The sequence below is a fragment of the Egretta garzetta genome, unplaced genomic scaffold (genome assembly GCF_000687185.1).
Source record: "Egretta garzetta isolate BGI_Z169 unplaced genomic scaffold, ASM68718v1 scaffold273, whole genome shotgun sequence".
Taxonomy (NCBI): Eukaryota; Metazoa; Chordata; class Aves; order Pelecaniformes; family Ardeidae; genus Egretta; species Egretta garzetta.
Genome location: NW_009259236.1, coordinates 489,643 through 502,012, shown reverse-complemented (window position 1 = coordinate 502,012; position 12,370 = coordinate 489,643). Strand labels below are relative to the sequence as shown.

The 12,370-nt window shown below is 39.9% G+C and overlaps 1 protein-coding gene across 2 annotated transcripts in view; it reads left to right on the top strand.

Moving 5' to 3' along the window:
• Positions 1-11,311, top strand: part of FAM160B1 (family with sequence similarity 160 member B1) — a 28,273-nt gene extending 16,962 nt beyond the window's left edge. Inside the window, exons 13-16 of one of the 2 annotated variants that reach the window (XM_035891485.1) lie at positions 1,261-1,404; positions 5,592-5,732; positions 6,817-6,920; positions 7,014-11,311. In XM_035891485.1, coding sequence (XP_035747378.1) covers positions 1,261-1,404; positions 5,592-5,732; positions 6,817-6,920; positions 7,014-7,119 — 495 coding nt within the window. In that variant the 3' untranslated portion in view covers positions 7,120-11,311. The remainder of the gene's footprint in view (positions 1-1,260; positions 1,405-5,591; positions 5,733-6,816; positions 6,921-7,013) is intronic. The other variant, XM_035891486.1, reaches the window with a different exon arrangement.
• The last annotated feature ends 1,059 nt before the right edge of the window (positions 11,312-12,370 follow it).

The window sequence follows — 12,370 nt, the reverse complement described above, 5'->3', positions numbered from 1 at the left end:
TGTTTCATAATAAATGCAGGTTTTGTTTTTACAAACATAATCAAAAGTTTCCTTGGTCAGAGGATAATCACTGTTTATTTGCAGCTTTCTTACTGAAGCCCTGTGAATCTGCTAGAATAGAAAAATTTATGCAAAGGATTAGAGTAACTGAGAGCGCTATATTTAGTAGGTACTTCAGATATTCTGTAACCTCTGAATGATGTTATCAGCAGTCTAAGATGGGAAGCTTGGATTTCTGTATGTATTTTATCATTCTATCTGTAGTCTCTCCTGAAAAGAAAGGGAATAGAAATAGAGAATAAGGAAACAAAGGTTGCTGTACAGTTCCCCTATGTTCTATTCTTGGATGCCAGAAAGCACATATCATCTTTGTATTTCTTTCGTGCCTTGGGAAAAAGAGTATTCTGGGAGTTATTAGGGAACAAAATTGGTTTCTGTCACTTCCTTACAATGATATGGCTACTCTTAAAATATTTCCCCCCTAAGAATAGCCCTGCCTATTGCTGTTATTACATCCAAATAGCTGCTCTGCTTCCATATTTCTATTCCTGGAAGCCTGCACAAGTAGGTAAGCTACATGCAGTGAAGAATTTCTGAGTCTGTTTTGTCTCTCTTTTGCTACTGTTTATTCCTGTGGTCCTTATTTTCTCTGCTATAACCTGTGCTCCTTTCAAGGTATAATTCCTGGAAAGTGAGATATCAGGCAGCCCATAGCAAATCAGAGACAGAGGCAGAGGTTGAGAAAGACTGTTATGGGTGATAGGAAACAGAGGGAGGGAAGAGGAAGCCCTGAAGTACTTTTTTCATTTGTATCTATCTCCTGCATGTACACATGGCTTTCCTGTCCTGGGGATTAGGGACCACTGTGGATTGGGTAGCAAGATAAGCTACACATAATACAGTGAAAGTGTGGCAACATACTGGCAACAAGAATGTATATGAATGCAGCTCCTGCTTTAGAAGAACCCTGATCAGGATGTGTATTGTTGGCATTGCTTTGTGTTGTGGCCCCAGCTGCTTTTTGGGAGCTCTGTTCTCCACTCACTGTGTTTTTGAAACCACCCTAATAGCGTGAGTGTCAAGAACAAAATGAGGTGCCTGAATAGAAACTGATGATGTTTATTTTAGAATGACTGTTCTTTTGGGGCTTAGATTTTTCATGTAGCTACAGATTACGGGTTTAAGGTGTTTGGACTATTAAAAGGAAATAAATGGTTTCCATGGAGTTTTGAATCTGTTTTCCTCTCTACTTTTTTCTAGTTCCGGGATTATTGTGTCATCTGTTTACGGTGGGAGTGGCCTGGATCTCCCAGGTCTTTGGAAAAGTGCAATTTAGAAGCATCATTTTTTGAAGGACACTTCTTGAAAGTCCTGTTTGAAAGAATGGGCAGGATTCTTGATCAGGTAAGGAAAAGCAGGTTATGAATTCCATTTCTGTTACTTTCATCACTACTAAAGGGCTAATCTCCAAGGTCCTGTGGATTCCCATCACTCAGATGTCTATTATAGCATCATATTATTGTGCAATGTCCCATGTCCTTGGTGCAGGTCTCTGTAGATTGCAAGATGTTATAGCAGTGATCAGCATTTTCAACTTAACAAAAGTAGAGAACAAAAACTCTCTTATCTCTGTTACCCACTTTTTTGTGTACCAAATGTTTTCTTGATCAGAAATATAATTTAAATTAATGAGTAAGACAAGAATATCCTATAAGTAAAAGAAGAGGGTCAGATAGTATCTTAGGGATTCCCCAGTACTAGCTTCACTGATCCTGTTTTCATTTTCTAGCATTTACACTTAGAAAGCATGTACATTTTTCAGTAAATAAATACTGTACCACTCCTTTCTGCCACATTTCAGTGAACTTCAGTCTGAATTCGTGTTCTGGAAGCAATTTACATCACTGTGTAAGATGAAAAGAACTTACTATATCACTGCTAACATTCCCCCCATTTTTTGACAGTTAGAAAAAACTGTTATCAGTGCAAGGAAAGTTTCTAGAAGGTATCCTTTTTCACCTGCAATGTAAAGTGGGTTTTTTTTTCCTGTTTGATTATCTTTAAATAATAAAAGTATAGCTGCCAAGGGCAAACAAATGAGAGAGGATCTGGCAGGCTCCTTGTTCTGAAAAGGAGGTGTGACATCTCAGACCCAGATTAGTACAAAGGAATTTAAAGAAAGTGAATTTTCCTGATGTCTGTTTGCTTCTGTGTTTAGCCAGCCTGCATGACCTAGTCTTTCTGGGGAGAAAGTCTAGATTACCCTCCCTGTAATACCAGCTGGAGTTGCTACAGGTGCAGTAGTACCGGTTTCAGAAGTTTTCTGGTTTGCATATGAAGTTATTTACAGAATAAACAATTAGCTGTGGTAGCACCAGATTTCCTGGTCATAGGCAGGACAAGAGCCATTTGAACATATAAATGCATAGGAAACATGTCAGGAAGCCAGTAGGATCCTCTAGGTCAGCTCTGGGAGTGTTCAGGGGAGAAGGATGTTTGAGAGTACCAACTTCTATAATTCAGAAGTCAGGAAAGAAAGCCAAATACTTCCGTTGCTATATTGTGCATTCTTGAGGTTTTGCTTCCAGTAAACACATCCTGCACACTTCACTAGTTGAAATAGAGAAAACTGAGCATCATCAGCTCTTAGGAAAAACAAGCCTCATGCATATGAAAACCTCATCTGAGCAATGACACATACATTACAAAAAGTAAAGAACCCAAGTTACATCCCCTGAGAAACACCTGAGTGTCGAATACGTACGATTACAACAAAAGTAGCATCTGGCATGGAAGCACAGTGCCCATTTTGATACAATACCTGTCAGCATGACACACATTTTGGTTAGTCAAGCAAGGTGTTGCGATCTGTGGTGTCAAAAATGGTTCTTGGCTCCAGAAGAATTAAAATTAACTGCCTGAATCAGACAGAAGGAGTAAATTCTTATTATATTGTACCAAAACCCTGTCCTAAAAACCAAATTGAAATTCCTAGGGCTTATTCACAGCAAAGAACATAAATCACGTCATAGAAAAAAAACCAAAACCCAAAACAACAAAACTTGGGTCCTGTCAATGACAAATTTGACATAATGGGTGCTAATGTCCAGGCAAAGTGAAAAAAGTTGAAAAGCCTTTAGTGGGGACACTACTACTTACAGATGGTGTTCGATGTCTTTTATGCTTTGTCACAATACTATAGGTAGTTCTTGTGCTGTTACCAGTTTTTATCCATAGATATCAGAAAACTTTGCAGGGGTGGTAGGCATCAGTAACCTAGTTTCTGACAGAAGATAGCTGAGGCACACAAGTGAAGTAACTTGTTTCAAAGGTGTTCAAATCCAGTACCTCATCTGTTAGACAATACCTTCGTCCTCCTGTTAATATTATGCATTCCCTATGGAACTGTTTCTTAAGAATTTTGTAAAAATTTCCTGAACTGCAAATTTTGCTGGCTTTAACCTTTATAGAGAATTCTTTTAGGATGTCATGTGATCTAAGGCTGTCTTACTGAGTGCTGACATATGGACAGAAATAAAAGCTCTGTGTGAAGAAGCAGCTTTCCTTAATGCTTTCAATTAGTTCACATCGCAAGAGCAATCTGCCTGAACAATGCAGCACGTGTTACTACTTTGTTTCCTTCTCTTCTTGTGAACAGCAAATAATGCTCATGGCTTCAAAGCTTCCTAATGAATTGACTGACTAAGGCAACTCTGAAGACCTCCTACAGTTCAGCTAGGTAGACAGTGGAATGGATTTATGGCAGGAATTTGTGTCTCTGTCTGCAGAGTAACTTTCCCACAATAACTCAAAATGTAGTGATCTCTTTTACCTGCAACATCTCTGGTCCAGGGCCTGAAAGCCTCATTTGTCAGAAGATTGGGATGAACCTATTACTGGAATATCAAGTACAGAAATAACTGCTACTGACTGGGAGAAATAGGCACTTTCACTTCAAAAGATCTACAAGACAACTCCCTTTGCAATGCAACAGTGTGTGGTAATGAATTCAGGAACACACTACCAAAATACTAGTTAGGTGTCGACATCTGGGCAGTGGAAATTTTGTCAGAACAGCCTCAGTAGTCTCTGGAGCTGTTAGACTGAAAAGCAAGTAGGTGTCTCTTTTAGTGCAAAGTGAATCACCATCTCAGCTTCTTTGACTCTATTGACTGAAAGCTTAACTCAGTTGCCTGAACTGAGGTATCTGTTGCCATTGTTGTGATGCCCAATATATTCCCACAAGCTTGCGGATACAACACAGATCTTGCAGGATCCACCCTCTGTGGAACCATCGAGAGACCAGCAGATACTCTTGAGCATCTGAGATGGCACAAGATGTTGTGTCACTTGTGTCACACTTGTATCAAGTGTCGGATCTCTGTTGAGTAGCCTAAAGTGAGCTTAGAATTGTAGACATACCTAGATATATCTCTTTTAATCTGAAGCTGAATTCTTCCAAATCTTTCTTACAGTCTGGGAAAAGGAAGAATCTGTTCTCTGATTCTTCAGTGCGATACTAACTTGAGAGCATAAAGATGGTAATTTGAGGCCATGAAATCATCCTCTTCTAAATGTGAATATGCCACTGAGGATGTTACTGCCAATATGCAGTCAAAGAGATTGAATGAGGGCCCTGTAAGCCACTTCAGGTAAAATCAACACAAACCATCTGGGTGTTGGTAACATCTTCAGACTGGCACAGCGGTATACCAAGGGAATGTCTGTCCATCTCTTGTCAATGTAGTCTGTTCCACCACTGAACAGATGGAAGGAAATTCCACTAGTTTGCAAATTTTGGGCTGAATTAAAATGTCAGCTTGTTTTCACTGTGATGAGAAAATCAAAGATGGAAAAAAAAAGTACTTGGAACATAAAGAAGCTTCCATTTTATGGAAATTAGTTTCTCACTGGAATGGTAAAATCTTTAAGCTGGGCACTATTTTTTTCCTAGAAAGTTAGGTCTGTTTTTTTCCTTATGACTGCTTAGCATCTTCCAGCATCTGACAGTGTTGCCCCTCCCATTTAGTTGATTTGGGGAAAGGAGGTAAAGAAGCTCAGAATAACTTCATGCTGCTTTCCCAGCCTAGGACTGTCTCATCTCCCATAGCATGCTGCCACAAGATGACCAGGCCTTCTGCAATGGTCCTTTCCAAGAAAAAAGAAAGTAGAAGAAGAGAAATACCATATTAGCCGTAGACACGGATTTGTCCCTCTCAATTTCCTGAGCTCATATTCTTTACAGTTATCCAAGAGAAGCAAGCAGATGTTTAAACTAGGCTGATTCTATGCTATTTGTTTAGCTACTGAGCTGAAGAAATGTTTTACAGGAAGAGGACGTACCTTACCATAAACAAGCGTGCAAAAGCTTCAAGTGATTGTAGCAGTTACACAGATGACAACATCTAATGCTTAACTGTCACATTCACATATTCACTCCTGTTGCGGAAAGCAGATGTTTTGGGCCTGTCTTCTAGCCTAACTTTTTATCTTTATATATTCATAACCCTGTATGTAAGGTTCTAGTAGTTAAATAAACACTGGCTGGATGCATGAAAATAACCAAGCACTGTGTTTTCCTTTTTTTGCAGCCCTATGATGTAAATTTACAAGTTACGTCAGTGTTGTCCAAACTGTCCTTGTTTCCCCATCCTCATATACATGAATACCTTTTGGATCCTTATGTAAACCTAGCTTCTGGCTGCAGGTCTCTCTTCTCTGTTATTGTCAGGGTGAGTAAACAACACAGTTAATATTCACATACGGCTATACAGCAGTGATATATTTAGTAACTTTGTAGTTAGTGGTAGTAGTTGCTGGCTAGTTTAAGATGGCAAATGGCTTCTCACTGAAAAGAGATGCTTATGCTCTTGATTTGAAAATCAGAATTACGGATTTGCTACCAAAAACATTAGAAAATGTATTTCCCAGCGTTTATTTTCATTCTGCATGTCTTGAAAATTGTTTGTTTGCTCAATTTCATTGTGTAGATGCAAAATACCCCCTCTGGCAATGATGTTGCTTTAAACTGGACTAGGTCACAACTGTTGTCACTTGCAGGCAAGGTCAGGTAGTGCTGTAAGAACAGGCCAAGCACCAGTTTACACCGGGATGGGAAGAAGATGGCTTTGATTCACATGCATGCAAATGGCAATCCTGAATACCCTGTGCCTAGATGTCTATCTCTGCTCATCCTCCTTTTTTTTTTTTTTCTGATGAAGGCTGTTCTTGACAATGAAGTCCTGGATTTTTCGAAAGTCCCCTTCCGTTCCCTCTCTTCCTGCCAGACCTGCATCCTAGAAGTGCTGGCTGGGTGCCTGTCACACTGCAGTCTTCTCAGTCAGAGATCCCTCGCCTACCCCACGCACCAGCTGTTATTAAGCTGGTCGGGAGCCTATTAGCGGTGCTTGCCCAATACTAACAGAGGGCTTAGCTCCCTTTTTCCCAGCAGCTCTCCCTGTTTCAAAATATAATCTTCACTCTCTCCCCTTGTGCTTTCCCTAAACCCAGGAATTTACTGGTCAATAGCCTGCATCAACATTTACTAAGACAAATTAATCATTGACATAATTAAGTAATGCCATTTGTGGCAACAGCAAGTAAGGCTCAAGAGTTCCTGTGCTTTTGTATCTCTTTACTTTCTGCACCCGCTCATCCTTCTGGGGCGCAGAGCAGGTACTCTGCGTGTTGTTTGCGAGCCTGTGAGGATGCTGAAGTGGGTTGGCATCCTGGGCACTGAAGGCCAGCATTTAACCTTGCTGCCAGGCACTCTGTAAAGGTGTTAATTTTGTGTGTTGATGACATTGTGCTTTACAGGTTGTTGGGGACCTCATGGTTAGAATCCAACGCATCCCAGATTTCACTCCCAAACTTCTGCTGGTCAGAAAACGCCTGCTGGGGTTGGAGCCGGAAGGCCCCATGTGAGTAAATACATTGCATGTTCTCCAAGACCCGTGGCTGGTTTTTGTGTGTGCCAGTCCTGATTCTCTGCCCATTTTTTTTCTCTTTCTCAGCATTGACCACATGACGTTACTAGAGGGCGTGATTGTGCTGGAAGAATTCTGCAAAGAGCTGGCAGCGATTGCATTTGTGAAGTATCATGCCTCATCTACACCATAAGCAGCCTTGAAGAGTAGCCAGGCTGTAAAACCACCTAGCCTGTTTCAGCTGAAAAGACTATTGACATCACCTGGACAAGAAGATGTGGTGTCTCCTGGTAAAGTGTCAGTTGACATTTGGCAGAATTGGAAGACAAGTTACTTTCACCAGATGTTGACATTGCAAGAGAGAGGGGTTCAAATGGACCTAGAACGCGATTGAAGGCATTTGGGGAGAAGCCAATACATAGCATTTCTAGCCACTGTGTGAAGAGCTGCAAAAGCTGCATGAAGAACTGCAGACATCAAACCTTGGTTATTCTGTTATAGTGACAATGTTTAGAGAGTTGGGTCTTCTGTGTGTTCTGGGGCTCACATGCGCCAATTGGCTTTTTGTGACCATGTTACTTTTAAAAAGCAAATTAATTTTATAACATTGTTATGTCTTAATTATTTTTCTTTTCAGTTGGATATGTGAAAGGAAATCACAACTATAGTTGCAATGTATATTACTAAAAATGAAGAGAGGTTAAAAAAGTCCACCAATACAATGGGATATATTAATGAGGGATCATTTTTGTGGTGAATCTGAAAGACAGCTCTGAGCTTGATTCCCCAGTGGATTACTCCAAGAGATAAATCAGTATAAAATCAATACTAATGGAATGAATCTTGATTCAGCACCACACCCATAACAAATATATCTGAAGTGTACATGTTTCTAGTATGTTTGTCTCTGTCATTCCAAGTGTTTGGCTCTTCAGGTTATCTGTGTAACTAGATTTGCTTTAGGTCTCTGCATGTGAACTCTAGTTGCTTGACTCATGTCACCATTACAGGGAAGTTAATTGTAGGTCATTAGTAGTTGTTGCTGAAACAGTATTTTTAATTTCTTTTAAATTGATATTTAACCTGAATTGGTTTAAGAATCTTTTGTGCCTTGAAAATCGGCAGCATAAGCATTCTGTCATTTTTGGTAAAGTTTATATTGCTTACCTAACCATAGCAGTAGTGCCCAGCAAAAGGTTGACTGATGCCAGTTCAGTTAAAGCGTTGATACCATACATAGGACCAAAATCTATGCCGGCTTTTCATAGTGCTGGGATGCAGAAATGTCTCTCAGTGAATCTTTCACAATATGGATGCTACCAGCCTGGGCAGGCATTTGCACTCCAGGTGGAGGGCCATTTGGGCTCCAGTGTCCTTGGCCTCTCTTCTCTCGCGAGATGGCAGCCTGCCCCTCAGACAGGTCCTGCTGCTCACTGCCACGTGCGCACTGCCATGTTCGGGTGGGTCCGCTTTAGCCGTCAAGTCGCAGGCGTGGCTTGGATGAGAGACCCGTCCTGCTCTCCCCACGGGTGCGTAGTACCTCTTTCCCCTCCAGTGAACGCAATAGCATAGGCAGGCAAGGCCGTGTTTAGCTCCTTGTGTTTACATTCTATTTCTTTGTTTGTCTTTCCTACTATCCTGTTTGCACAGCTAATGCCCATTTCAGATGTGATTGCTCATACGCAAATATGGACTAATTTACTCAGTCACTAGGATTTTTCTGGTTTTACATGACTGTACCTAGAACCAGATTCTGCTCGGAATCCATGCCTTTTGAGGTCTTCTTTTTTTTAATATTTATGGAAGCTGGATGTTGAAAGGCCTTTTAAGTTAGCAGGTTAATTAGAACAGTGTCACAGTTAATGGACTAAATTTATTCTTGTCACAACAGTGAAGAGGGTCCTGCTGTAAAAGCAGTAGGAACAGGTACAGGTTCAGCTGGAGGGAGCAGCTCTGGAAGTGGGGAAACATTTTGGCAGGTAAAACCAGTATTCAGTGGGTGCCTATTCTGGGAGGCTTTTGTACAGAGCATAGCATTTATCTGGCAAACAAAAGCATGTTTTATTTTCTCACCTCCCTTTTTTTGCTGAATTTAGCCCCAAAGTATTTTCAGGTCAAAGTAGCATAGTAAGATAAAGTTTAAAAAAATGACACTTCTTTCATTTTTGTTCTTTAGAAACATTCCTTGAGAGTAGCAAATAATTTTTAGTGACATGTATTGCAGTCAGTTGTATTAGAAGCTTCGTTAATGTAGCATACCAGGCACGTAGTTTAGAACATGTACTTGCCTATGCAGAGTGATGTTTAATACATACTTTTGTTATCGATACGATCCCAATTCAGCAAAGCAGTTAAACATAAGCTTTCAATAATTTTATTCCTAAATCACAGTCTCTTACACAAACAAAATTAAGCTGTTGAGCACAAATGCTGATGCTTTACTGAATTTGGGTCTTTGTTGGATTTGTCTGAACTTACTTACTTTTTCCTCAAATTTTCTATTTTCATTATTTTTTTTTAAGTGTATGTTCCAGAATACTTCTAATGTCCCAATTTCAGTGGAAACTGGAGGTGATAGTACTTCTATAAATGAAAGTCAGAGAAATGTTAAAGAAAATTTGCAAGAGCATTCCAAGTAATATAACAATTTACAAAGCCATTCAAGAGATGCCTGATCTCAAATGAAAGCATTAACATCGCCTCTGTTGTTGTTGTTGTTTTCACTGATACCTGAGCTCATTACACCCTAAGGAATTGTATCAGGCAGCTTCTGGAAGGACTGCTGCAACCTCTGTGGCATTTTAATGCAAAACAGTCTTACCACACTACAAACACGATTCCTTCGTGCTTGTCCGTGAGAAAAATAAGTAGATATAACTGTAAGCGCTCTTAAATTCAGGATATAATTGTTTGGTCTCCAGCAACACTGGTGATGTTCTTGCAAACTAAATGTTGTTTAGTTGATAAATTTGTAAGACATGGATCCATCCTGACAGAAGTGAAGCAATCCTTAAAGTTGCTTTAGCCTAAACTGCTTTCGTGAGTGCTGCCTACAAACCCTTAATTACCATACACAATGACAATGACTTTTATTTTTGTAAAAGTGATTTAATCTTCCTTAAGAGATGGAACTCTTTAAATTATTTTTTGTGGTGATATTTTTCATGCACTTTTTATTTTTTAAAAATAAGGTTAGAAGTTAGTTCAGGTCCATGTTTTCACCTTTCCGATCTATGCATGTCATTGAGGTGCCCATTTTGTTTCTGTGTGCGTGTGTTTGTATGTGGTTATTTATTACCCAGGGATGGACACCTGAGAAAATATATGGCCTGAAGTTGACAGCATATGCAGATCCTCCAGATGTCCGTGGGAAATGCAAGTGCTTTTCACCTTAGAAAGATTCGGCCTCTAGTATTAGCTTGAAATACTTGAGAGGTAATACTGGAATAATTTTTTATTTCAAAAAGCAGATCCAAACCACATTTTAACCCTGATGCACATGTGTGTAAATAGACACATTTTTTTACTTTTTTCCATTTATAGTATGTATTTGATTTAGACTCTGATATAGAAAATTTTGTAACAAGCCATGTGCTAGCTCTGGTAGAACAAGTTTGTCCTTAGTTTCTCATACGACTGTAATATTCCTGGTATTCAGATCCTGTCTGTGTAATGTTCTTACTATGTATTTGTCTGTGCAATATGTAAGCTGTGATTTGAGACACAGCTTGAGTCTGGTTGTACATCACCCATGTATATATATACATATATATATATATATATATAAAAAAAAAGGACCAGAATCCCAAGCTTGCTTACACTATGGTTAGTGTAAAGATGGTCACACTTGATTTTACAGGGCACAAGTATCATGGAATGGCTTTGTAAGTGCATGGTAGTTTCTACCATAACCTGCTGTGTAATTTCACAGATGACATTTTATTATTGCTATTTGTCTTGCTAAAAGAAATACTGAACCGAAGTGCTGGGTGACATCGAAGGATTATGGAGTAGACTTGGGTTATGTGGAAAATCCCTATCTGATATCGCGTGTTGCACAGGTTTTCAAACGATGATCCTCAGTACTTCCCGTGCCCTGTAAAACAGTGTAACTATGAAATCTATACTCCTTGTTTTGCCTCCTGCCTTGTTTACATTAAACAGAGGGTATTCAGTAAAATTTTTCTATTCAATGTTGTGTAGGTCACTTACTGACAGTGTTGCCAAGGTTTCCAGGTGTGGGATTTCCAATGAGGAATTGTTGAAACAGCCACATTACCAGACTTACAATATTAAGTTTTATGAAGGAGGTTGTGATAAAATCCAACTTTTTGTGCTAAATAATGCATGGAGGATTAAAGGGGATATTCTCAAAATAAATTAATTTCAATGAAGCGACTGCTTCTATTATTACAGAATCCATAGTAGGTTTCATATGGATGACCTTGGGATAGAAAATGTTTTAACATTTTACACCATGCCTTTGATCCCGAAGTCCTGTCATTTATCACATCCTGAAGTCCTTTCTTTTATTTTGAGTCTGTCACTGCAGCATCTTCTGGAATAAACCCGTTTCCCGTACTGTACTGTACTGTCCTACACTGTGCAGGGCTCGGAGCGCGTCGGCAGACTCTTGCCCATGAAGACTGGAAGCTGAGGGAAGCGGCCAGGATGAAGTCATCCTGCACGCAGATTCACGTCTGCTCGCCCCGAGAGCCCTAATGCCTTTCAAGACTGCAGCTGGTCAAGACCTTGGTTTTCGATTGCATTTGAGCGCAGAGTGCGCCAGTCGCAACATTAGTTTATTGAATTGGGTACAAATGTTGTGTACGTGAGTAAGCATCATTTCTTACTTCGGGGCCTTTGAGGAAGGCTTTTATACGTAGGGTTTTACATATGCTTTTAGATATTTTAGAGTTGTATTTGTTGGGTATTTTTTCTTAGTATCTCATCTTGTTTTGGTGTCCTTCAAGTTTTCATCAGCTTTTTCAAAATCTCACTGCTCTGTAAGATCCCCTCTGAGGGCTACACTTGGATGTTAAGCTGTTTCTCCTTCCCGGTATTTAACAGCTGCAAGTGCTTTTGCATCTTTAACAAGAAGAGCGCTGCAGCAAGATGATGCACTTGACAGCTTTTTTCATAGCTCTCAGCATCTTTCCCCCATCCTCTTGGGTCTCAGAGACTGTCATCTCCCACCCCAGGTCATTTATTTGCTGTGCCTGCGTGAGGCATTTAGAGATTTAGGGACACTTCGCTTCCTCAAGCAGTGAGGAAGTTGTATCAAAATTGCACATTTTATATCTCCTTGTATTTTTCTCTGATATCCTTGAAATGACTGGATTGTTGAAGCATGATAATCTTATGGCACTTGCATTCTGATGCAAGATTTTGGGGCTCTACATCCTATTGGGAAAAAAAAAACCCAACAGTATTATCAGCGTGTG